The sequence below is a fragment of the Dicentrarchus labrax genome, unplaced genomic scaffold (genome assembly GCF_905237075.1).
Source record: "Dicentrarchus labrax unplaced genomic scaffold, dlabrax2021, whole genome shotgun sequence".
Classification (NCBI taxonomy): Eukaryota; Metazoa; Chordata; class Actinopteri; family Moronidae; genus Dicentrarchus; species Dicentrarchus labrax.
The window spans coordinates 21986077-22013498 of record NW_026136706.1 but is presented as its reverse complement, the minus strand read 5'-3'; the positions used below and the strand labels follow the sequence as shown (position 1 = coordinate 22013498).

The 27422-nt window shown below is 40.1% G+C and overlaps 2 protein-coding genes across 2 annotated transcripts; both read left to right on the top strand.

Moving 5' to 3' along the window:
* Positions 1–1748: 1748 nt before the first annotated feature.
* On the top strand, positions 1749–13318 carry creb1b (cAMP responsive element binding protein 1b). Its single transcript, XM_051403159.1, has 8 exons — positions 1749–1883; positions 5984–6096; positions 6217–6363; positions 6491–6591; positions 7116–7270; positions 7849–8034; positions 8235–8388; positions 8582–13318. The coding sequence occupies exons 2-8, from the start codon at positions 5992–5994 to the stop codon at positions 8724–8726; spliced, it is 993 nt and encodes a 330-aa protein (XP_051259119.1). The 5' UTR covers positions 1749–1883; positions 5984–5991; the 3' UTR covers positions 8727–13318.
* A 1210-nt stretch (positions 13319–14528) lies between these two features.
* Positions 14529–25856, top strand: ccnyl1 (cyclin Y-like 1). The gene is made up of 10 exons (XM_051403158.1): positions 14529–15522; positions 17373–17447; positions 17978–18021; positions 18409–18509; positions 18846–18881; positions 18974–19025; positions 19941–20060; positions 21057–21223; positions 23570–23732; positions 24204–25856. Exons 1-10 carry the CDS (start codon positions 15360–15362, stop codon positions 24318–24320), a joined length of 1038 nt encoding a protein of 345 aa, XP_051259118.1. The 5' UTR covers positions 14529–15359; the 3' UTR covers positions 24321–25856.
* Positions 25857–27422: the final 1566 nt, after the last annotated feature.

Genomic DNA, 27422 nt, shown 5'->3' with positions numbered 1-27422 from the left:
ATTCTGAGGTTGAGCTGGAGATGTAGACAGATGTAAAATAAACAACTTTTCTAAAATGGAAACTTTTTTTGCCTTTTTGTTGCATTTTTTGCATTGCGTAATTTTTTTGTACCGCTTTCTACTTTTCAATTTCACAGCAGTGTGTCTTATCTGAATGAGGGTGTCATACCATGAATGTGGTTAGATAGGAGATGAACCTATTTCTTATGTAAGGTATGTATTGCCAGTGTACCTACAGAGCCCTTACTGTGCATTAAAATGGTCTTATGCTTCCCTCTGGTGGTTACAGTGAGAAAACCAAAACGGGCCTTTTTCACAGCAGTCCCTTTGGCTTATCATACCAATAAGGGAAGCCCAAAGTTACCAACAATAACATCAACAACGGGTCTGTTATATTAAAGTGTCACAGTAAGCCGTGACAGTGTGACAGTGAGCCAGCATGCACAACACCTGGACCCTGAAACTGAAGCAGCTAAATGGAATTCAGCCATCATTAATTTTAACATTTACACCTGTGCCTCTCCTGCTGTGACATGTCAACATGTCTTCTGTGAAAAATGGCTATTTGTAAAAAAAAAAAAAAATAAATAAAAAAAAAAAGTATGCATGTGGAGGGATGTGGATGAATAGTGTTGAGTAGCAGAAGAATCTGTGTAGAGATGGTTTACACAATCCGTGTCACAATGATGTACACAGGCCAGATGGTGGCATGCCGGTGCAGTTGTTAGCACTGTCACCTCACAGCAAGAGGGTCCTAGGTTTCAACCCGCTGGGCATGTTGTCCTGCCAGTTAACTGGAGATGGATTTGCCCGTATGTGTGAACGTGAGTGTGAATGATTGCCCTGGGATAGACTGGCAACCTCTAATGGCCCCTGCTTCTCCCCAGGGTGAGACTCCGGTCTCCTTAAACTATGCACGAGGGCAGATATAGAGCTCTGCAATAAGAACCTGTCTCTTAAACCTCCCTGAAGGTTTCTAAATGATGAAGGGTTCTTAGTGTAAACCCTCAAGGCTGGTCCCTGTGGTGATCCATTAATATACAAAGCTTATACCTGCAACCCAGGTAAATGGTTTATTTTGCAAACTACAAAATAAGAGTGAACCCTCAAAGACCCCCTTCCTATATGAATAAAATTAATGTAGTATTCTACTTTAAACATAGTGTCGTAGCCAAAATGCAGTTGTTCGGGCGAGCAGTTGTATTTTAAATAGCCTACACCAGATACTGTATGCAAGCATCCCCTTTTTGGTGACTCAGGTTTCATTAGCATACATGTATCCTACAGAGTTATCTGCCTCTGAAGTGTTTGCCTCCATACAATGAAAAATTACATTAAAAAATGTAACATCTTACCAGAAACAATGTCATGGTTACTTTCACAGACCGCACTGTAAATGGACTATTTCAGTAGAAAGAGTTCTAATTTCCTTCTTTACTCCAACCAAGACTATCCATATCCTATATGTTCAACTCAAAATAAAAGAAGGTTTTACATTTAGGTGAACTGAACGACCTATGAAGTTGCATTAGGCCACGGGCACAGCTTTTGTGACCACCGTATTTAGCTAACAGATTACTATTGTTCTTGTTATATAATTATTAAACTGCTTATGAAACTTTATTGTAAAATGTTGCCAAACGCTTCCCGAGGCAGCAGGGTGTCGTTAGGATTCGGTTCTCCTCGGTATTTCCCGCCATTCTTCGTTCCCACGTCGGGGATTTCCGGCCACTGTCGCCATCTGCTTTCTCGTCCTTCTCCAATCTCCGTGTTGTTGTTCCCGGTGACGCGGCGGAGGTGTAGCCTGACGCGGGCTCTTACGTGTCGGCCAGAATAAAAGTGGAGCTCCGGAGGCCCGGGAGTGACGAGGGGAGTCTGTATCGGTAAGGACGGAGCGGTGTCCGGGGCTCAGAGAGACGGGACGCGGCCGTAGAAAGTGTCGGTCTGGTCGGGTTCGGCCCGAAGGAAACAAAGAGATCATGGCGCCGCGGTGTGTTTGTAGCAGGATGGAGGGAGGGGAGGCTGCGGCTGTTTGACAGAAACAGAGCCAACGGTGTGGCTGTGATAGTGAACCAGCAGGGACAGTTTGTGTGTTAACGCTTCAGAAACCGTGACAGGACTTTAGCGGTGTTCACGGGCTCAGCTGTCAAACGATGCCGTAGCGGACAAGACATATATGCGCACAGATTTTGCGCCGTTTTCTCCCTTAACGGTGCATTGAAACCATCAGCCGCGATATGCTCATTTATTCCCACACTTGCTCGACTCAATGTGATGTTCGCGAGGTCATAGAGTTAATTTGTGATGTTACACCTGCTCATATCACCTCAGCCTGATCGATAATTAGCTTTTCCCTGCTCTTCATTCATTTTGGTCTCCATAGAAATCGGCCATTGCAGGCCGTCGCGTTTGGTTGCACCATGAAAACACGAACTCAGGCCTGGAGATTGAGCACACATTTGGTATCTTGCGGTCAGATAAAGTTTTGATAGTCGGTTATCTCCCGGGATGTGACCGGTGTGCGTTGAGGGGGCGTTGCCCGGCCATGTGGCTCTGCTGTCACACAGAGCATCCGAGAGACTTTTGAAAAGCAGAGGGAGAAATGTGTAAAGCCAATCATGCAGCGGAGAGAAGCTACGCACAGTGTGAGATCACAGTGAACAACACGTCCCAGATCAACGCTCAGTGCACAGCCTGAAGTCAGCCAGAGATCACATCTTCTTTATTACAGCGGACATAATGATAATGCGTGCAGGTAGACTGGTTCAGAGCAGGAGTAGAGACCAGTGTTTCACTCTGGAGTTTGTGATGTGTCTTAAACAGGAGGTTTCACTAGTAGGATAAATAAAAATAATTTATCACTATTGGTTAAATATCTCCTCCAGACATATATTTAGACATAAATATTCTGCGTTGAACAATAATGTGTGTCTGATATGTTTATTTCTGTAAAAAGAAGTATGATTTCCACATTAAAATCCTTAACAAGAGCATCTACTCCTTCTACCTCATTAAACAACCCATGCATATGCTGATTTTGTTTGTTTCTAAAGTTTTCTTGTTGGACACAAGCTGTCTCCTACTTTCATTCTCAGTGTCTGTTCACTGGTGGCATCAACTTTCTACATCACACTTGTATAAGTTGCATACTGAACCAGGATTGATGATCCTAATGATTATATTATTGATTTTAAAGCTGTAAAAGCTTTTAGAGCCTGTTTGCTAAGAGGGGAAAACACATTTGCAACTTTCTGCAAACTTTTTAAACTCCTGATAAGAGATTATTAATATAAGTGTCCCACTTTATATGAGCTAATTATCCAGTAGTCAGTTATTTCTCTAGCTCTGCTCAAACGGGCTGGCATCATCCAGAGCATCACAATAACAGCATCAAGAGAGTCTGGCCAACTTTACTAAAACCTGACCTTGCTGGCAACAATGAAAGCTTTTTCAGGAGTGGTGCATTAAATGTATCACTGCCACATACTGTTATTGTAACAGTGGAGCCACCCCATGGTGGTCCTAGCTGGAAACAGGATGTAGCTGTAGATTAAGGCTGGTCATTAAAAGCATCACACTGCTAAAAAGATCTAACCAAGAAAAGTACATTTGTCAGTCCGACAGGAGACAGGAGGGAGGGACAGATAGTCTGAGTAGTGGTGTTACAGATCATCTAGTTTCCCTGTTATCTCGTGACTTTGCATGAAGGCGTCGGTTATTGTTCGTAGTGGTGGCAATGGTTTGTAAGCCAGGAGAGAAAATGTAGCTGTCCTTTTGTATTGTCAACACACACACAGTCAAAGTTCAGTGTTTAGATCCCAATTGGCTCTTCATCAGGTCCAGAGGTGTTTTTTATTAAAACTTAAACTTTTAACTTAAGCAAGACCCCGTCACCAAAAACTAACATTCAGTCACAGTCTGTTCATCCAGAAAAAGTTGTGCCTACTGTATCACCACACCTCGTTTTGGGCTTCAAAGTGCATTCTCCACTTGTTTTTATAATATTATATATATTTATTATATGATATCAATACAAACACCTTTTAAGTAAATGACTGTAGAGCTAATCAATACCTCTCTGATAGAGTCTCAACAGAAACTGAACACAATAAGTTAAGTTATTACGTAATGTTAGATTTGTGGGAGATTATTGTCTTGATTAGCAGCAGATTGTCTATTCCTTTTTTTATCTTAATGTATATATATATTGTATTATTTATTGTTGAATACCTTCTAATACACAATAGCCCATTTATTTTATTTAAAACATAATTCTTATTTTTTCCTTATAGACTTACTCCGTAAGTCATAGCTTCTTAAAGGCAGGCTTTCACATCTGCTTAGTATCTGGCACATGTTCAAAGTATTTTCTTATTTTAAAAAACCCCAGCAAACCAAGGTTCAGTGGGTCACAGTTGAGATACCACTTCACTTGAGCCAAGAAAAACCGTGTTTGTAGTGTAATGTATGGTGTAATAAACTTTGATGAAAGGATCAGTGGCAGAAATGGAACTATTTGTTCTGAATTTAGGGCTGTAACCACAATAAATATGATCAGTGAAGGAGGACAGACAGCAGTTGTCTCTCTGATGTCTTTCTCTCTCATCAGAATCATTCAGTTCTGTTTAATAGGTCCCTCAGAAGCAGTTTTCTGACATGTTTTTTCTCCAAGTGCTCCTCCACATAATTAGTCCTAAACAGATGCACATGTGCACACAGTCAGCCCCCACACATTTTCGAGTTGAGTACCCATATCATTTACTGAATTTTGTGACTGTACTACTGTGCAACTTTTCTTTTACTATAGACTAGAACTCTGGAAAATCAATAAAGACTTTATATTTAATAGTGACATCAGAGGGAATCTGGAAACACCCTGTTGAGGTTAGGTGAACATTCCTGTATTAAAGTTTTCTTAAGATGTCTGAATTTAATTTTCCAAAAAAGTAGTGACATGATGCTCCACTCACATGCTCACAGCACATGTCATTTAACTTGCACGTCTCAGTCTGCCTCAAAAAGCACATTTTCCTCCTGTGATTATTATGGCTGTGTATTGGCAAGCAACTGGCAATACGATATGTATTGTGATACTGTAAACAAGGCAATATATTGCAATTAAAAAAAGAAATGTAGGAAAACTTTCATAGTATAAAGAACACACCATCATATGCATAAAAAGTTTTTAAAAAAAGGATCTGCATTTGAATTATCAGTGTATCAGTGTCAGGTTACATTTACAACACTGCTATCTAGCAGTTGGGGGTTTAACCACAACCCATCCACTATTAGACACACTGAATGGAAACCTATGGCAATACTACGGGACCCTTTCTGACCTGATCAGTTTGAAAATAACTTGGTCCACATGACCAGAAACCATAGACTGTATACAGTGTATACTATATGTGTATGTATATTCTATGGCAGGAACTGTGGAGACAGCTAAACCTTACCAACTGCAGAACTTTATATAGTTACAATAAAGGAAGCTTCCAGGGACATTTTCCAGTTGTTTTATGGATGATAGAAGAATAAGTGTACATTCATTGATATTTTACATAACTGATGAAGACATATATATATAGACAACATATAGAGATCTTCAAGGAATGTTCTTGGAACTAATCAAAATGTCATTTTTTGGGGAACCTTGGTTACTCAGAGTTGATATTCAGTTGACGAATGGTGGTTCATGTTGTCATTAGTGACTTTATGGTAAGCCATTGAAGCCATTTTCAGGTTTGCATGTGCATTTCAAACATAAATTTCATAATTTCTTGTGTATTTTCTTTAAGTAAAGGTTGCTCATGGGCTGTGCAGTGCCATTAGTTTTTTGCCGTCTGCATGTGTTTTTCAGTTTGTAAGGTATCCTGAGGTTGCGGCACACAAACCACTGGCGATCCTGATCCTACGGATGCTGTGGCTGCAGCTCCAACGAAAGTTCAGTTTTAACAGCTTTTCTTCAAATCTTCATCCATAGCTCAGCCAATGAAGATGGAGTCAGCAGTGGAGGCTCAGCAGGGGGTGGAGACTGCTGTGACTGAGACAGAGACCCAGCAGATCACCCCGGCACAGATCGCTACTTTGGCACAGGTAACAGATGACGTCAACACTGCTTCCAGTTTTTTTTTTAAACTTTGCAGAGAAATACGTGCATACTCATCACTTCATTGCTATTGACGCTCACAAAGTCACATTGCTTCTGAATTTCAGGTATCCATGACAACGGGTCACGCCTCAGCAACAGGTCCCACAGTTACGCTGGTACAGCTTCCCAACGGACAGACGGTTCAGGTCCATGGTGTCATCCAGGCTGCGCAGCCGTCTGTTATCCAGTCCCCACAGGTCCAGGCTGTACAGGTTAATGACACACACACACACACACCAAACACACTCAATTCTTGTTTTAGCTGTTTCATATTTAGAAGCTTTGTTTGGTGCATTTGTGTCTGGCTTATTTATTGGTTTGTTTGTTTGTTTGTTCCAGATCTCTACCATAGCAGAAAGTGAGGATTCACAGGAGTCAGTAGACAGTGTGACAGACTCTCAGAAGCGCAGAGAGATTCTGTCTCGACGACCCTCATACAGGTAATTTGTGTGTGTGTTACTTCCTGGAGACCGCCAAAACCATCACAATATCCAACTTCTTTTTTGGCTTGATTATTTACATTTTATAAGGGCATTCACCTTAATCTTATAATATTTTACTATAATAACTAATAGTAATTATAATACATATCCCAGGGTGAAATTTGTATTAAAGAAAACACCAGTTTTTGATTTCTTTGTGTCCTTATCCTACTCTTTACTTTATATAACTTGAAGATTTTGAGCTGTGTTCACTACAAGATAATCTTATTTATTGTAAACTATGATGATAATCTTGAAACAAGACACAGCTTTTTTTTTTTTAAATCTAAGTCTCTAAAAATCTAAAATCTGGAGATGACAAACAGTTTCAACCATGTGCTCTCCTGGCTGTTTTTCAGTGAAAACCAGAAACAAAGTGAATATGTGAAACGTGTCCACCATGACAACCTCAGCTCATAACAACACACTAACACTGCCCAGTAGGTGTTGTGAGTAACTCCCACACTTGTTTGTCCCAATAGGAAAATCCTGAACGACCTTTCATCCGACGCACCGGCTGTCCCTCGTATCGAGGAGGAAAAGGCTGAGGAGGATTCATCTGCTGTTGCTGCCACACCATCCATCACCACGGTTACTGTCCCCACACCCATCTACCAGACCAGCAGCGGCCAATACAGTAGGTGATAGTTGGTGATTGTTACACCCCATTAGGGATTTTATCGGTTCTACTACTCTTATCAGTCAACACTCCTCATCTGTTCTTTTTTATTCCTAAAATGTGTTATTATTTTTTTTACATTATTGTTATTATTATTATGAAACTAATGTATACCATGGAAATCACAAAACATAGGTAGGGGGGACATCATACGTGTCTGTAAATAGTCATTGTTCACCATAACTTTTTAAGGCGATAATATTTCATGGCTGTGTATCTGTCTGCTTGTTTTGGAGTGTTTCTGCCCCGTAGTAGACACAAATAGTTAAATATTCCTTTAAAAACCTAATAAACAGTTGTGGTGATGAATCAGGGCAATGTTTTCTTTCACTAGAGTTGCTATTTGGAGTATTTTTGTTGACAGTGAGTCACATGACCAGTTTGAGCAGGTTATTCATCAAAATATGATGTGATGTGTCACCATAATATAAATAAACCCCATTTCCACTGTTCTTGTTCTTTTCTTTGATTTGATTAATTCTCTCATTTGTTCCCTTTCTCTCCCTCGCCATCTGTTCCTCTCACCAAACACACAGTTGCAATCACACAGGGTGGGGCCATTCAGCTGGCTAATAACGGTACAGATGGAGTCCAGGGCCTTCAGACTCTGACCATGACCAATGCAGCAGCAGCTGCACAGCCTGGAGCCACCATCCTCCAGTACGCACAGACCAGCGACGGCCAGCAGATACTGGTTCCCAGTAACCAGGTGGTGGTCCAAGGTGAGAGTGTGCTGTTTTCAGATCGTCTGGATTAATGAAGTGGTGTCATGATCTAAAAGGCTGAACCTGGTGATATCTTTTCCTTCCTAATCATGGTCCTTTTCTGCTGTTGTTAGCAAAAATGGACACACTGAAGCTGAAGAAACATTGATTTTCAAAGTAAAATGTAACTTCCACTTTCTACCAACCACACCTTTCAGCTGCCTCTGGTGACGTTCAGGCCTATCAGATCCGAGCAGCCCCTGCCAGCACCATCGCCCCTGGGGTGGTCATGGCCTCGTCTCCTGCCCTCCCCACCCAGGGCGCTACTGAGGAGGTCACCCGTAAACGGGAAGTCCGCCTCATGAAGAACAGGTATGAATAGAGGGCGGAATCGGTGTCATTGTTGTTTGTTTGCTTTGCCCAAGCTGGTGCCTTTTGTGAAGCTTCATGACCGAAATATGTCTCAGTGCAATGCTAACAGGCCAGGTCGGACAAGGTAAGTCCCAAGTCCTCCTGTGATGAAAAATGAATAAGAAAGACAAATTGTGTCTTGTTCTTCCCACAGAGAGGCAGCCCGTGAATGTCGCAGGAAGAAGAAGGAGTATGTTAAGTGTCTGGAGAACCGAGTGGCCGTCCTGGAGAACCAAAACAAGACACTAATTGAAGAACTTAAAGCACTTAAAGACCTTTACTGCCATAAATCTGAGTAGTTCCTGTCCTGAACACCGAGGTGGGAAAAGTAGCATTTCGGTTCTTTTCAAATACTTTGACTGTTTGATTCTGCCTGCCTGGCCTTCCAGTTTGCACATGGCTGGCTCTTTTTTGATGAAGTCGCCCTAATCCAGTTCTGCTTACACTACCTTCTCTTCAGGAGTCATTATAATACTTTTAAAATACACAAAATCGTTACAGTGTCACTACACTGAAAACACCCAGGTCTACCAATGTCTAATAACCAGGTCTGATGATGACAGTGGCAAAACCTTATAGTCTAAAACCTTAGCTACAGCCCTGTGCAACATCATTAAAGGGGCAAAATCAGCTGCTGACACAGGCTAACATGGGGCTTCACACATCTTTGATTGTGAGCCTGTGTCTAATTGTCATAGATTTGGCTAATACCCGTACAGGTTAGTGTAACACTGTACTCATCACGGTCATTGTAGAGATACTTCACTGTAAAATGAGTCCAGTGAGGCTGAGAAAATGCTGTCCTTAAATCAGCAACAAACGGAACCTCCCTGTGGTTCGTGTAGTTCAAATCTGTTCGAGGCTCATATTTAATCGACCTCATTGGACTCCAGTCGAGCACTTGTGTTTACTATGTAAGCAATAATGGCCGACAAGTTGTCCTTGTAGCATTACCTGCAGTTTAATTTACCTTCCCCTATGTTTTACAGAACTTATGTTTGACGCTTCCCGATATGTGACTTTACAAGCACCTGCTAAATATTGATGAATTAATACTTTCTGTTGCCATGGTGAAATGGTAACTTTATATTCACAGTGGTGAGTTCAGTGTGACCCAGATTGTAAAATACAATATTTTTGCCTGCTGTTTGGTACATTTTAGCATATGTTCATACTTTATCCTAAAATAATTTGTACAACAATTATGACTCTTGACATTTCTGTGTCAGGCAAGCTCAGTCAGTTGCAGTTAAAGGCTTTGATTGAATTGTGAATCTCTACTTGATCCACGCCCTGATGAATGAACCAACGTTCAGAGATACGGCCACTCGTATAGCGGACTCTACAGCTAATTCGGCACGAACACGTCTTTTTTTCTAAGTGTTTTTAAAGATGCTACCAACTGCCGATCTTGAAGGAACAGGAACTGTGTGTGTGTGTGTGTGTGTGTGTGTGTGTGTGTGTGTCAGGAGACAGTGGATGGCTGCAGTCATGTCTCTTAACAACAGGCGCATTGTCACATTTTTCAATTCTCTCATATTGTTGTTCTGCTTCTCCACAACTGACAGCTGTCAGAGATGCTAAAAAATAAGATTATTAGTAGGATGAGGCACACTTTTAAAGAAAGATTGCTTTTACTGCCTGGGGTCCCATTTTTATAGTTTTAGCCAATATTCCTATTAGTTATGGTAACATTTTACTCACTCAAATCCAGTAGGGGAACAACACAAGGGGCCATTTTATCTAAATTATTTGGAAGTGAAAACAAATCTATATGTTAAAGTAATTACGCAATCTGGTTGCTGTGAAGGAACACTGTACTTAACTGTAGTTCTGCGCAAAAGCAAAGCAAAGCACAAGTTTAATGGACACTCGGGTATGTTCATGGTTTAGTTAACTGGGAGATTGTTTATAACTTCTTGCTCCCATGGCTCACTGGGTCCCCAGATATCAGCACTTAACTGAGTGAGTAAAATGTCTTGTAAAAGATGACAGTGATGTCAAAAAGGATGAAAAGAAGATCCAATTGTACAAAAATGCACATTATTGAGTAATTTTAACACCACAGACTTCATCTCATTGTATTTTTTCAGTGTTTTCTAATATTGTGTCTGTTTTGCAATGTCTGTTAAGTGGTGGTAAAATATGGGTGGCAACAACATGTGAGATTGCAGGGCCATTTTTTTGAAGGGGACTACCCATTGTTCTGAAACCCTAATAGTCCAAAAACTGTCCTGTTGTAACCACAGCCTGTTGTTATAAAATACACACTGGCCCTGGAGTTTCTTTCCCCTAATCTATTTTATTTATTTGATAGGGACAGTGCACAGCTTCTTAGCTATACTAGCTGCGACGTTGTGAAACAGCCGCAGTTTGTTTAAGTTCACACACCAACACTACTTGGTCAGGGTAAGGAAAAGATGCTTTGGGTTAAAATAACTACATGAGTTATGTCAGTTAAGTGCATAAGTTAAATTACATTATGTATGTGATGTAAGTTAAAACACTACTTAAGTTATACCATGCTGGTATTTTCAGAGCAACGGGTATTTGTTTTCAGGCTGTCAGACAAATGGTCTTTCGATCCAATGGGACATTTTTCAGACTATTGGGGTTTTAGAATAATGCAAGTAAACCTGGCTGCTACCAGGTACTCCTCCAATAAGTGGCCATTGGAGCAATGGCATGGCACTTTTTCAACATGTAGCAGATTGGATTCTTTGTGAAATCTACAGAAGATAGGCTATAATTATTAGTTTAACACTAATAATGGAAGACGTATGTTGTGTTGAAAAGAGATCCCTTTTGTGGGACTGTGTGTAGTTTTTGAGAAGATACGTGTACGTATTCGTATAACGTCTGTTTATTTTTTATATTACTGTACATAGACTCTACAGCATGTGTAGACCTTGTGTATTTCTGTTTATTTGATATGAAATATGTTCTTATGGCTTGTATGAAACCAACTTTGCATATTTGTAACATACATCAATGAATAATAGAAGACAATGTATTTGTGTATTCATGTAATCCACCAGGCCTACCACCGTCATGGCAGCTAAGTGTATGAGAAAAGGCCTTTGCTGGAGATGTTTTATTTTGGAGTGTTGTACTCTGTTTAGGATTGACTGTGTGTTTTTAGAGAAGAGCGAGTCTGTTGGGGTGGACAACAAAACAATTTTTATAATTCTTTTTTTTTTTTAACTGCACAACAAACCCTTCCGTTTCTTTAAACTCAGCCACACATGTTCTTAACTGGAGATGTATTTTTAGCTCATAGGCCTAGAGAAATGGCTGCATCAGTAACTGTTCCAGTCAATCAATTGAATGAAAGCACAATTCTTCTTTAAGATACATGTGAGTTAGTTAATCCTCAACCCAAGTATTGGCTTCTATTACAGATGGAAACTAACTCTAATCCTCTCTAAACTGTGTCATTTTGTTACAGAAACTCCAAATTCTTAATTTTTTCCCCTCCAGCTCACTGTTGATTTGTGAATCTTATTCATTGAGTTGGAGTTATATCCTGGTAGCTACTATTTCTGAGCCCCATCAATGTTCATTCGTGCCCTTGGAAAGTTTAACTTAACTCAAGGTCCACTTACTGTAACAGCTTTGGCCAACGCTTCAGCTGATGGCGTTAACTCAGGTGTCATTACATCACAGCGCACCGTATGGGTACTATACGTATATGGGCGTGAGATAATAACCCCTTGAAAGCTCGGGAAGCTAGTAAGTGGACATTGAGTTAACATAACATGACTACAAATCTATTTCTGTGTTTCATAACCTCGATCATGTGGTGAGAATAAATTTGGGGGCATTAATGGTCACTCTAACAATTAGAGTGTTTTCCTTAAAATAGGTTTGTTTTGTATTAGTTTTTAAAAGATCTTCAGTTCATGGTAGCTCTGCCAGTTTTATTTTTCTAGTTTAAAACATTTTGATATTGTACAGTATACAGTGTGTATTCGTAATGTATAGAGGATTAAAGGGTTGAATCGGCAAAAGGAATCACACAGCACCTTATACTAATTTAGAAGGCTTTGAATGAATCATCACCTACAGCACGTTAGCATGTAGCTGTACATGTTGTCCCTGTTTTGCCGTCCTACCTGTCACAGCTTTAAGTTTAGAGACATAACAAAATGCAGAGGTAATCTTTCTATAATGCATTTGGAGGGATGAAATGAAGTCTGACAAACCACACCTTTCGTCTTGCTGATTGTAAAGCTGATTAATTTAGAGGATAAAATCACTATTTAGTATCAGAGCCGGGGGTTCAACAGCGTGCGTAGGGCTGGGTAGCGCTCCAAACCTTTAGATACCGGTGCCATCAGATACTTGAGATGAAAACTTTTGTAAGTATATTCTGAAAAAAAAAAATAATCATGTTCACCTCTTGTAATTCACACATCCAGTGCTGGTGCTGAAAAGAAAATCTAGTAATAATCTTTTTCTGTTGATTTGATATAGTGAGCTCAACTTTGTGATGTGATTACACAATATCTTTCCAACAAAACCAAAAGTGTTTTCATTTCTGTGCCAGAATAGTTTATTACCCACGGGCCTCATTTCTGCATGAAACAGATTGATTTCTATGTGTGTAAAATTATATATATAATTTCTAGAACAGTAATAATAACATTTTTCTAACTTTTAATGTGATCAGTTTATATATTGCCACTTTTACAAGTTATCAATTTAAAATGCCATGTATTGTATAGTATCTTGTGGAGACAAGGTAACTAAATGATTCATTATGTACTTTGTTTAAACATCGTCACATTATAAAACTATACCAGCCCATTATTTAAAGTGCTGTTACTCTGACATTACATCACTCTTTTGTAAACACTTGCTATGTCGCAATAAACTGCTCTTGAAGATTGTTATGTATTTTATTGTTAATCAATCAATCATATGAACAATCCATTCATGACAGATGTTGATGAATGATGAAGAGAAAATGTATACATGTAAAAAGAAACTAGTTTCCAGTTGCTCTGTGTTTTATATAATGGGTGATCGCATGACATTTACTATTCTATCTTACAGTTTAGTACATTTAATTATGTGTACAATGGTCCATTTTTTTAAATCTTAGAGATTCCACACATGTATTAAAATAGTCTACTTGAAACAACAATGTGTGTCTGATGTGTTCAAAAAAAAAAGTTCATTTCTATAGTTTTCGTGCTGGACACAAGATGTCTCCTTCATTGCCCATTTTCTGTGTATGTGAACTGGCGGCTTCAAGTTTCTACATCACACTATATCTACATCATCATACATAATTCTGCACAATGAAGCTCAAATTGTAGAACTGGGTTACCATTTGTTCACATTAGGAGACATTTAACTAAAATATGTATTACAAGTGAAAGTTCTGCATTCAAAAGTATATAAGTATTACCAGTAAAATATATTTGTATCAAAAGTAGAATACTCACAATGCAGAATGTCTACCTTTTTGATGTCGCAGCAGGCCACGGTGGAGCTACTACATTCTGTCAGGAAGTTAAATCTATAGCAATGTATCATATTTTATACATGTTTTGTTTGTAAAGTCTTTATTTGCAAACTAACTAGCAACCTGTCATAGTAGTAGAAAAAGTACAATATTACTCCCTTTAAGTAGTAGGACATATTAATGTACAATTTTTTTTTTAGTTCATTGTCTGGCTACTGTAAACACTACTACTATAAACATAACAAATGTTATCAATAGATATTTCAATATATAGTATATATATTTTCAGAAAGGGGATATTAAAAACAAATAACAAGTACAAGACATATTCTTTCATATGGCTTGAATGGGGGGGGGGGTGCACTGATTGACAGGTAGATAGTGCAATAGAGGACGGGCTTCTGTTTTCACTGTCAAAAAAGGGTGTGGATCGGTGATGATACAAAAATAGTATCGTTGTAAATACATTTCATCGGTTTAAATCGTCTCCAACAGGCAGCTCCGTTAACCAATGAGACGCGTTAATGGGGCCTTGTTGTGATTTCTCAGCCAATGGGAGTGAATGGAATTACTAGGTGGGCGGGGCTACAACACATCCGTGCCAAGCAGTGCTGTCTGTGAAGTCCTCAACAGATGGCGGCGGCGGCGGCGGGGCGTACATCCAGCACAAATCTGACGGGGTGGAGGCTCTGACGGGGGGAGTCCGGGCCAGCTACCAGAGTTGGTTGTCTAATGAGGAACAGGGATACGGCCTGGTCAATCTGACCTCATTGAGAATTTCTTGCCTACAGTCTTGGATTTTTCTCTTTTATCCTCGGGGTTTCTTCTGGAGGCCGCAGAGACCTCGGGCTAGATTTGTCTCCACACCGACCCGAGTGCGAGAAGACATCCGTGGGGTTGTTTGGAAAGTCTCATGAAATGTATTTACCAGAATTTGGCGGTTTGAGGTTGTAACATGTTTGTTTTGTAGAGTAAATAGTGTTTACACGATAGCAAAAAAGTGGAATTAATGTGAAAGAGGAAAAAAAAGTTCATGAGACAAGCTAACTAGTTAGCTAGCTTGCTATAATGCTAGTTAGCTACCTAGCAGCGAAACTCTAGCATGTTGAATGAATGAATGAATGAATTCGACCACTTGCATTTAACAGCTTGTTGTTATTACAACAAAACGTCGAATATTGCATAAAAGGGCACATATTTTGTACAACAGAGTGAGCCTGTCTGGCTGACTCTTCTTTTTACTATTACACTAACGCTACATACCCACAAATGGACAGGAATGCGATTCCTGGGAGCTGGTGGACAGCGGCGATTTAGCACGCAGAGATAGTGTCGTGCTAATACTGACTATAGCCTGGTAATGTTTATGAGACTGGGGGGAAGCTAACTTTAGCTAGCTACAAATATTTGCACTACACGGACTTGGCTGCAATAGTGTGAAGCTCACGCCCGGTTTGGGATGGGGAATACGGTGTCATGCTGCGTCTCTCCCGAGTCGAGCCCCAAGCTGCCGTCGAGACAACCTGCAGAGCGGCTGGAGGAGTTCCAGACCAGCACCGAAGTGAGCGACGACAACACCGTGCCCTATCTGCAGCATATAAGCGACAGAGAGGTCCCCGATGGTAGGTGTCTGTCTGATACTCTCCGCACCTGTGATGGTTTTTCTTTTCCTGTGTTTGAGTCCTTGAAGCGTCACACCCATTATTGTTTGTTTAAAGGGACGTTTCACCTGAATCCAGTCACACAGTGAGGAAGCTCCCTCATATGACCCGCCTTCACTAATATTGACACACAGAGTCAATCTTTAGTGCAACAACATACAGCAACTTGATGGTATAATCTGTTATTTATTTTTATTTTTTTTACAACAGCAAGGAAATGTACACACAGACACTCTAGCTATTGCCAAGTTGCCGGACTTGTTTATTACCATCCTGCTGCCAGCAGTGCGTTGATGATGATGATGATGATGATGATAACATTCTTGGCACTCTGTAGTTGGGCACTGCATCATGTTGATCACACTGGCGTCACATTACCAAGTCAGCCATTAGCAATAAAAACAAGCCCTTCATCATTACTGTCATTTCTTTTCCCTACCACACTTTTATTTACAGGGCCTGTTATTGAGTGTGGTTGGAGAAGTAGAAATTGAAAGAGACCTTGGCATAACTGGAACAACCAAGATTTTCTAACCATGTGTATGTACCTGTGAACAAACTGCATCTTCTAATGTGCTACTCAGTGATATTCATTTGCTATCACCGTGCCCACTGTGACATAGTCAGAGTGTAAATTAAGGTAGGGTTAAGGTTAATTAAGATTAGCAAATTGGCCGTGTCTTCAAACACCCTTCAAAGTTGTTGGTTTGTTTTGCACACGCTGTGATACAAACCCCGGACTGAGAAAGCATCTCAGATATTTCTCTGTGATAGCCCTGAGCTCAGTTTTGTACCATCAGTCCTTGTGTTGCCACTCCTCATTGACTCCCAGATATGCACAATGTTCATTCCATTCATGTTGTTGTGGGCTAAAGTTTGTGAGTGCAGTTTGGAGAGACCAGCTGTTGGCAGGGCGAGGGTCAGAATCTGTCCAGCAGCCCTTTCTACATTCCTCGTGTCTCTTCTTGCTGTCCTCACTACACAAATGCTGCGATCACCTAATCCCCTGTGCTTTATGTAATGTGCTAGTCTGTTTGCACAGATTTGGATAAAGGACACAATTCTCTTAAGTCACGCTTCTGTATGAACCAGTGCAGTCTTTACACTATTATCTGTAAAGTATCTTACTGTACACAAGCAGTTAGCATACTACAGTAGCTACTAATAAGTCTACAATGTAAACTAAGCATACTGGACAGTGTCCAAAAATAAAATCCTGTAATGTAATTGTTTACATGCATTTGCCTTAATAAAATAGTATAGATTTATATTTTGGACAAAAGGCAAATTGGATTTGAAATGAAAACGCCATTATGAAGGTGAAATTCTGACTTTCAGCTGAAAGCAAACAGTGCAGGAATTGTAGCCTTTTTATAGGCAGTCGACCAGGCAGGCCACAAGTTAACAATTTATCTTGAGTCTTGTTTGGTGGTTGGTGTTGAGTCTTTCACAGTCTCCAGCCTACAGCGATAATCAGACAGCTGACATCTTACTGCCTGGTAAGGCTCTGCCAAGTCTGTATGCAGCCACCTTCACTTCCTGCTCGTCTCTGAGCCTTTTTGTTGTGAGGTTGGTTTATGCACAAATCTGTTGACTCATGTTTCATTATTTCATCATAATGGATAACGACAATTTACAGAATTGTACTGTGTGCTTCTCTCAGTGTGTTTGATAGATATGTCAGCTAATGGCTTCCTGTTTTCTCCTTTAGATTCATCCCTACCCAGGACTGGGGGTTAAGCAGCACACAGAGTGCTTTTGTTGACAGATTGTCATTATAAAGCGCTTACGTACACTTCTTGTTTTATTAGAGCTGGCCCTGGAGTCTAACCCGTCGGACCACGCCCGAGCGAGCACCATCTTCCTTAGCAAGTCCCAGACAGACGGTGAGCAATCCTAACATGACACACACACACACACACACACACAGCAGGGATTCACATTAAATGTCTTCCCTAAAATCCTTTTGAAGCGCAAACACACCTGAAACAGATGATTTAGTGTTGAATATTAAGACGGATATGTTTTCAGAAGTTAATTCTGTACTACATTGTTTTTCTGTTCATGCAGTTATCTAATCCTAGGCCATGTTTTTATACTTGTTGCGGTCCTGACAGTGAGGTTAAAATGTTCATGACCTAATTCACTGTAGAGCTTGATTAAGTTGTGCGCATCACACAGCCACTGGTGCCACAGGCATCTCTATCAATCAAGTCGATAGGTGATTATAACAGGTTCTTTCTATACTTGGACTCTTTACTTAGCAGTAAGGAAACAATCACAAAAAAAAAAGAAATCATGTTTAATACTTCATTTGAGTCTGTACATACCTTGTTTTGTAAGACAGTGAATTCAGTATGTACTGAGCACTCATTCTTCTAGCTTGGCTTTATTGAACACATTTCTTCCTTTACAGTACGAGACAAGAGGAAAAGCAACCACATAAATCATATCAGTCATGTAAGTGTGAAAAGTGTGTCAAAAAGTTGATTATAAATCTGATTGTGGAATTGACTGTATGCTATATTCTCTTTACTGACCTGGTGGTGAGTTCACACTGTACAATGGACAAGGTTTCAGTTAGTTTCATGAACTAACTAATGCCTCTTAGTAGATATTTTGTGTTTGTATTTAATATCTCTATATTTGCAAATGTTTCTATCAAATCCAGAATGCCATGCAAGTATTCAGTGTTAATCTAGAATTGTATTGCTGTCAGTGTTGAAAAACCCATGGACCACTATTCAGAAAAGTGGAACCAGTCTAAAGAAACGCAGCCATCAAGACTGACATTCCCGTCCCTCCGATTAGTTCAGGTTGTTGATTGTGTGATTTCAATGTCTCAAGGTATCTCCTGGTCCACTGTCAAAGAAATACAGCTCCTGTTCCACAATCTTCATAGACGACAACACCGTCAGCCAGCCAAACCTCAAAAGCACAATCAAATGGTGAGAGCCTTTCACACACACAGAAACACACAATGCGTGCTGTCCAAAAGTCCCTCATTTCACATGAGAAAATCCTGTTACATCACAGCGTGGTAATCCTGAAGTAATACTTGATGAATGCATGACTTAAACAGATGCTCTCACGCCTAATTTAGGACGGTCCTCTCTAATGGCATTTGTTAGTCAATCTGAAAATCACATTTCACAAGGATTATCTCGTTAGGTTTAAATGAAGCCTCCTTGCTAAATGTGTGCAAAAAAAATTACTAAGCTTTTAAACACAAACACTAATCCACACTTTAAAAAAAAAAAATTCCCTATTCTCTCTTTCTCCAGTGTCACGTTAGCAATATACTACCACATCAAAAACAGGTAGGTGTACATGTACATTTTTGTGGCATATTATGTAACCAGAACTGGTTTGTGCGTGAAGTACGTTGACAGATGTGTTATGTGTTCTTCAGGGACTCAGACAAGTCACTGGACATCTTTGATGAGAAGTTGCACCCCTTATCAGTGAGTATGTTGATGAGATTTCCTCAAACAAAGTAACAATGAGTTCTGGTCCCATCAGCAAAACAGTCGGTCTGAGCAACTTTAAGATGTTGCTTTATTTGCATTTACTTACCTGTTGAATCAACAACTGGAGAACCATGACCATATACCATACACCAAGATCCGAAATTAGATCTGACACAATAGTTTACCTCTTCAGTACATACAATCTGAATTCATGTAAAATAAAAAATTAAAGTTCAGTAATTTGAGACTGTCCCTGAAATGAAATACCTGAACTGACCTGGCATTGAGGGCTATCTCCTAAGACCTTGGGACAGAAAAACATTAACAGTATTTGTAAGTAGTGCATCATTAAAATGGATGTGATTCACTGGCTTAAAAAAAAAAAAAAAACAAGAAGGAGAAAAAAAAGTTATTTGTCATTCTCTCTTGTGGTCTTTTTTATAAGTGGTTTCCATTCAGTTATAGACTTGTGGTAATGAGGCATGAGTGCAGTCTCATATTACAATGAAGTTGTTTTAAAGCCGACCATAGCTCCATTTTTGGAGGGCCACTCCAAACTGAAGATGACATCAAATAGAAGGGAGGGTTAAGAGGAACATTTGGGACAAACTCAATATCAGTGTTGACAGTCTCGCAAGTGCCTTTCAGATGAAACAAACATTACTAAATGTCTGCTTGCAACAAGCATGTTTGTGGCATTTATATTAAAGGAAAGTTCTGATGTTTTTTCCAGGAATGTGGATATTCTCCCTGTACGGGTTGTGCCCCTACAGCTTTACTATTAAACATGGTTTTTACATAAATAGTTTCAGACATCAGTCATGAATCAAGAGAAGAATCAAGAAGCAAATCATTCTAGATGAATCCATAACCGTACTTGTGTATGTGTGAACTGTTTGTCCCCTACAGAGAGAGCCAGTGCCAGACGACTACAACCGTGTAGACCCAGAACACAAACTGATCTACCGCTTTGTCAGAACACTCTTCAGCGCTGCACAGCTCACAGCAGAATGTGCCATTGTCACTCTAGTAAGTCTGCCTCTGTAATACTGGGTAGTACACACCTAATTTGGCTTTAACATAGATTGTTAGAATAATGATTTTATTGTTGGAATCCTGGGAATCAACGTAGAGATTAATAGGTTTTAGTTGAGTGCAACATTCTTTTTAGGCCTTTTGGCCCTGCAGAGAATGAAACTCTTAGAGCACCTCTCAGTTTTGCTGTAAAAAGTTCAGATTTAATAACACAGAGCTTTGGTATAAGCTACACAGTCTTGAATGAAATTAGACACATTTAAGTCTATAAGATGTTACTGTGGACCTTTTTAGAACCCCATATATAACTCTGTTGAAACCCTGTCTGAAATCTATCAAGACATTGAAACTACATGTGGTAAAGTGTGTGGTAGAGTATGTAGTTAGTGGTGGAGTACGTGTAAATAAATACTGTGCTATTACTACAAACTAGTCACCAGAGGGCAGTACACCCTTGCAAACTGACATGTCCCAAATAACACAGTGTCTGTGTTATGATCACACAAAAAAAGCATTTGAGGCTTGTAGTAGACGGATTCTTGGTTGCATTAAAATTGTGATTTTTACAAGACAGACAGGTTTGAATTTAACATTTATGCTCTTTTTAACACAATTTTACCAAGTGAGGTGCAGAGGCAAAAATGCATTGAAATGTTCTATTTTCAAAATGGCAATCTCGCTTGAATGACTGTCACCAGAATTTGGGTTAGTTGTTCTGTTTCCAATGAATTATGGATGATCATCCTCAGATGTAATCCCTTTTGCAAGAATAAAAACAGTTTTAATAGATACAACACTGAAGTAATAAAGTAAGTAGTTGGTCTAGTACAGTATGTTTATTACCACTAAACACAAATATAGGGTAATTTACTGGTACATAATATGTGGGCCAACCTGACTTTTGTTCCTGGTAATATTTAGTGAACTAATGAGGAAATTATCATTCAGTCCCCAACAAAAATTTTGACCATGTAAACGTTCTTCTTCAAGGTGTACTTGGAACGCCTGCTGACCTATGCTGAGCTGGATATCTGCCCCGCTAACTGGAAGCGCATCGTCCTGGGAGCCATCTTGTTGGCCTCCAAAGTCTGGGATGACCAGGCTGTGTGGAATGTCGACTACTGCCAGATCCTAAAAGACATCACTGTGGAGGACATGTGAGTTGGTTTCTGTTCAAAAACACACTGAAAATAAGGAAGATGGAAAAAGAATCACTACTTTCACTCAATCACAATCAATTTCTGAAGGGGGAGGCATTAGTAGTTCACTGTACATGCCATGTTCTGACAATAGAAGTTAAATAGCCTTCCGTAAGTATGATAACCATTTCCAAAAACACAAAGAGGGTTAACTTATTTTGTGGACGTTCTCCAAGGCACATCTTGTGCACACATTCCCATCGTATCCCATGTTAGAAGAAGGGGCCACAGTGATGAGACATTACAGATGCAGCGGTGTTTCACATCGCCAATGAGATGGTGTCTTTTGTAGGTTGAGTTCTGGATTTTGCACTTTGGGTTGGGAGCGAGTTTCTGCTTCAACTGAAGCAGTTCAAGTATCTTGGGGTCTGATGTGAGCATGAGATCATGGATACAGATTCTTGTGCAGGGTGTCTTTGCTGACCCCGTGGAAATCCAAAAAGGACTGTTTAGTAGTGTAAAACCACTGCTCCTTCATGTTGAAAGAGTATCAGTTAAGGCGGTCGTGTGTCTGCTCCGGAGATCTCCTGGACTCTCCCTGTGGATATATTGTAGACGTGTCCAGGTAGGAGGAAACTCCAGGGAAGATCCAGAACACACTGAAATGAAATGGAGTGGAGTGTCCTACTTGGCCTAAGAACGCCTTGGGATCCCACAGGAAATGCTCGAGGATGAGGTTAGGAAGAAGCACATCTGGGCTGCTTTGCTGCCACCATGATCCAGACCTATTTATTAAGGATTGCATTCACAGTTGAGTAATGACATAGCTTTGTATTTGTCAAGCTTGTTATTAGTGGTCTGGTCATTTAACTAATGCAGCAAAATAAAAATTGACCTTAAATTATTGTTTCCTGAGTTGTGGCTAACATTTCAATTTCATCTAAATCTTGTTTGCTGTGGGTATGTGGGTTTCTAAGCTCCAGATACTTAGATGTAGAAACCCCCCCCATATAAGAAATATAACAACAAAGATGCACTTAAAGGAGACAGAAGAAGAAGTGCTGGCAGAGATGGAAGCTGTAGCATCTCTGCTGTCGCTTGGGCTATAAGCCAGTGAAGAGGCCAGGGGCTGCACTTGGAGCACCCAGCTTTATTTCCTACTGTGTGTGTGTGTGTGTGTGTGTGAGGTTGGAAGTGCCTCCTTGCTTTTTGTGATTTGGAAAGGTGCGTTCACTGCCTGCATGCGTGTTTTCTGTCTGCGAGCCCCCATCCCTCTCTGACTCTCTCTTTCCCCTCATATATCTCTGACCCACACTCTCTCTGCCCTGTTGTCATTGCTGCCATTGAAGTGTCTTTGTGAGCCTGGTCGGGTCTGGATGGAGGGATGGGAAGAAGGGTAGAGAGAGAAACAGAGAGACAGACAGAGAGAAATGCAGGGGAGGGTCTCAAGTGCTCTCACTGCTTCTACATAATGGCCCTGGCTCTCGCCCACTCCATTAGTTGCCCTGGGAGACCAGACATCACACACACACTCACGCTCACTCTCACCACCTTTGCTGACCAACAAAGCATCCTAGATGCTGTCTCCTTGGCGACCACCTCCCTTAGCTTTTCTCATGGCTGTGTGATGAGAGGAGGAAGGATGATGGAGGCTGTAGCTTGAAAAGGTGAACTGTGATACTGATACATGTCTGATTACCTGCGTTTGTGTGTGAGATAGAGAGAGAGGTAGAGAGAGAGAAAGAGAGATCTATGTGGAAGAGATTTTCTTCCATCTCCATAAGCATTTCCAATGTTAAAAGACATGTCAGACTCACAAATAACTGTACACATAAGCAATAAGACCATGTCTTCAGTAAAATCATATCACCGTGCTGCTCAGATGAAGAATGACAGCTTTTCTGTAGAAGAAACGCCGTTTCTAAAGGTTTGCCCTCAGTATCCCAAGTGTGGATGATCAAATTCATACACAGGTCTTAATGGCATGACTCCTGAGATTATTATTAAATTATTTTAAATTATCATATGTGAATGTTGTTCTATTGAGTGTTGACTGTATTTGCTATGTTTCTTTTTGAATAACTGCATGTAGCAAAAGCTCAGAAATGCAGATGAAATGTGGCTCACTTTAAATTCAAGTTAGAAATTGCTTGGTGAGATTTTAATTGTGGAGCATCCTTTGGCAGTGCACTTTCTTTACTGGGCATCTTGGACTTTTATCTTCTGTTCCGCTGTTGCACCGCTGCATTCAGTATAGTTTACTATAGAAGAAAGCTATCAGCTAAAGGTTTAGAGTAGAGTTAAGACTCTGCTTGGACGTTTTGACTGTCTGGAATAACCCTCAGGTCTCTTTCCACCCACCAGGAATGAGATGGAGCGCCACTTCCTGGAACTTCTCCAGTTCAATATCAACGTGCCAGCCAGTGTCTATGCCAAGTACTACTTTGATCTGCGGCAGCTGGCTGATGACAACAACCTCAACTTCCCTCTGGAGCCTCTCAACAACCAGCGCGCCCAGAAACTAGAGGTAAGCTCCTCAGACCTCGACTAGTAATTTCTGTTCTACCAGTTTGTCTCATTATGATGCGCCTGAAATATTTCCTCACCATTCTGCAGCAAGCAGACTTCACTCTTCACTCTGACCTCAGATTAGAAGCTGTCTTGGTGAAAATGGTGGCTACTTCAAAGGATAAAAAAAATACTTATTATACTTATTTTAGCAACTGTTTCAATTGGTTGGATGTTTTAAGCAGTTTGTGCTGTTTGACCAGAATGAACTGAGTAAGGCTTTGTTATAAGGCATCACACAAACACAGTGAGTGATGTACTAAACTGCAGGAGCAGAGAAACAAAACAGGAATTTCCAGTTGAGCTTTCTGCAACAAGAGCTGACTTTTTTTTTATTTGTTATTCTGCAGAGGGAATCAGACACCTCTAATTAAAACACAATGATCAAGTTTATTTTATTTTTTTTGTCTTTGTGCGTTTGTCCACCCAGGCCATTTCAAGACTATGTGAGGACAAGTATAAGGACCTGAACCGAGCAGCGATGAGACGATCCTTCAGCGCAGACAACCTGATAGGTATACGACACACCAACGCTGTGCTGTCATAGGTCAGACTGCTGCCGTCTGATTTCCAAAGCCCAGCTAACCCACAGCCAACCCCGGACAAACATAGCCACCTCACAGGGTCAACGCAGCCACATCGGGCAGGATTAAGGCTTGAAAATGCTACTGTATGACCGGCCCTAATGGTCATTTGCATTACGGCTGTAGAGTTGCGTGATTGTCAAATTAAACTTGAAATTGAGGTATTTACAGAAAACTCACCGAAAACGAAACCCCACACAACTATTGTTTTTACCAATCCCTTATTTATTTCTTACTTGTCCCTTATTTCCAGTGTTAAGTAGGAATTACTCTACTGCAGTTAAATCTGAGGGGTAGTCTTTGGGTTTTCTTAAAAAATGTTAATTTTTGCGGAAATATTTTAATTATTCCATGCAGCCTTAAAGGATACAGCTGGTCTAACTTCTGTATTATATTTGTCACCAAATTCCATGAAAAGACCAAAACCAAGAATGCGTTTGTCTGTCTCTCTGTACTTTCTGACTTCCATACCCTGTCTGTAGCTCTCGGCCCCAAACCGATTGGATCCTACTGAAGACAAATATTTTATGTGGGCCACAAACAGTTTAATTATTAAAAAAGGCTCAGTAATTTCCAAGCTGCCACTGTAGTTTCTTTCAAACTTTAACTCAAACAGAAGCACGTGGTTCCTTTGTTGGGGACTATGTTTAGCAGTGAATTAATAGTTGGCGTTCCTAGTAGCAGCAGCAGGAGGGTGTGTGTGGGACATAAAAATAAACTGTGCAGTACACAGCTACTACAGTGTGTGTGTTTTTAAATATTTTATGAACAATGTCACTCTATGGCCCAGAGGAATAAGGTATTTCAGGCTTTGGATTGATATTTGTCAGTCTGATCAATTAATTGTTGGTTTTGGTCATTTCATGGGATTTGTTGACAAGAAAATGTAGAATATCAGCAGACATATCCTTTAATAGGCACATCACATCAAATGCAAAAGCTGTTTCTTTGTAAATTAGAGTTATTACCAAAAATTACTTTTGAGAGTGTAAAAAAAAAAAAAAAAAAAAGAGGCTTGTTTACTGTTCATTCCATTTCAAAAAATCTGAATTTGGATGGAGCATACTGCATGTCTCAGATGACAAAGTATTGGACTATTCCGCAGGAGATGGCTGTTGTCGTGTCTGGGAATCAGGAGTGCCAACCTGGGGTCAGTTTTACTTTTCAGATAAACTTCAGGTGGTCAAAAAGGTTCTGGATCAGTACTGCTACTGAGTGGCTCGATAAAGCAGTTAGGTCGACATAATGACAAAATATAGCATCCTGACCCCCCCCTCAAAGAGCCCGTCAACACAGTACAAAGCGGGTGATTGTCCAAGACCCCGACCAGAGCTTTCAAACAAACTACATAGATATTGAGGGGGAAAAAAGAGACTGATGGATACTCCCCTCCTTTTTGCTTACTATGTAGGCTACTAGCTGTGAAATTTGTCTTGTTTTTAATTGAAACAAACATTTGCAGATGGAGTATTTTAAATAAACACTAATCATGTAACGAAGATATGTTGTGGTAATTACAAATTGTGTTGTATGTGTGATCTGTGACCTTCAGGTGATATGTGTTTTTGTGAGCGTTTGATTGGCTCTGGCTGTACTGGCTAAATCAGCTCTATCTACAACCAGTCCCAGTTGCAAGGTTTGTTGTGGTGTGTTGTAGCGGAGGTGGGACACCTCGCCCGGAACGAAGACCTCCTCACAAAATATCAATATATACACGACCTTTCAGGAAAAGAAGCAGAGGTGCTATTTCACATAGGTAAAGCCATTATATTCAGTGTGGCAGTCACAGTCCATTTTCTAAATAAAACTGATTATTAAACAAGGAGCAGCCTCACCTACCATGGCGACTAAACAATTTCCTGGATGAGTTGTAAGTATTAGCCTTTCCAAATGCTTCCTTTTTTCACCAATCAGAATGTGCAATTTTATAAGGTATTTATGCGTGTATGTAGCTATATGTTTGCATCCTGAGGCAGTGGTTGACTACTCAGATCTTAATTTAATGCCATTACAGTATGGATTTACCAATTATTCCAATGTTTTTTTTAATCATAATTTAGTTTTTAGGAAGCAGTTGTAACCATAGACTGGTTGTAACATTGTTCAGATGCTTATGAGGCGTTCACTGATCATTACATTGCAGCAGTGCTTCCTCTGCTGTAGTTGTTTAAAGTTTAAAGTAGGATCACATTAATGCTTGAAAGGCTAAAAAGCAGTTGTTTTTTTGCAGAGATCGTCTGTGTATAACTTTACTATTATACAGCTAATGCAGGAATATGGTGAGTTAAACACAATTTCTGAATCCAGTACTGCATTCTAGTGTCGCTGCAGTCTACAAAACCATGGGGGAGTTTGATTGTGATACAGCCTGAACTAGGTTTGGGTAATATGATGTTATATATGCTGTGAGTGTGAAACAATACTTATTTGTCAACTGTTGTAGACTGTGCCTCACTGTTTAAACAATGTTATCTCTCCCCTAATATCTCTGGTTGCATTAGCTCACTGTGGGCAGTGCTGTAAATCAATAAGCAGGAGTTCTGTATGACTATTTGAGTTTTCAATCTGATTATGTACCATGATTTTGAAGGTATTTAATATGCCCATCTATTTTATTAATAAACAGTTCTTAATTACAAGAAAATTGTAAAAACAATACCATGATGTATTGACATAGTGATAAAGTTACAGTATACTGTGAGAGAGGATTTGACCTATATTGCCCTCTCCTAGTTAACCCTAACCAGTTTGCGTCCTAGTAGACTGTATTTCCTATCCAAATTGAATGCAACACTTTGACCTGCCAGTGATGATGGTTCATGAGTGTCCAGAATTACCTGCATACCAGAGAGTAAACAATAGGTGTGAATGCATTGTGTTCTGGTCTACGAGGTTAATGTCAGGCAGCGGTTTAAAGATGGAGGATGGCCCTCCAAGCAAACGACCACCATTATGACCTCACATGCTCAGCGACACATTTAAGGAACTCCAGAGCCTGCATGAAGTGAGTAAGACTTTGTTGATTTGAAGAACAAAGTTCCTCTTAATGCCCTGATGGAGTATCA

What these genes read in the sequence shown, in the direction of transcription:
- creb1b (XM_051403159.1), top strand. Translation starts at nt 5,992, where the DNA reads ATGAAGATGGAGTCAGCAGTGGAGGCTCAGCAGGGGGTGGAGACTGCT. An exon ending in TCTCGACGACCCTCATACAG is followed by an intron (nt 6,592 to 7,115) that starts GTAATTTGTGTG and finishes TTGTCCCAATAG; the next exon opens with GAAAATCCTGAACGACCTTT. An exon ending in GTCCGCCTCATGAAGAACAG is followed by an intron (nt 8,389 to 8,581) that starts GTATGAATAGAG and finishes TTCTTCCCACAG; the next exon opens with AGAGGCAGCCCGTGAATGTC.
- ccnyl1 (XM_051403158.1), top strand. Translation starts at nt 15,360, where the DNA reads ATGGGGAATACGGTGTCATGCTGCGTCTCTCCCGAGTCGAGCCCCAAG. An exon ending in CTCAAAAGCACAATCAAATG is followed by an intron (nt 18,510 to 18,845) that starts GTGAGAGCCTTT and finishes CTCTTTCTCCAG; the next exon opens with TGTCACGTTAGCAATATACT. An exon ending in AGCGCGCCCAGAAACTAGAG is followed by an intron (nt 23,733 to 24,203) that starts GTAAGCTCCTCA and finishes TTGTCCACCCAG; the next exon opens with GCCATTTCAAGACTATGTGA.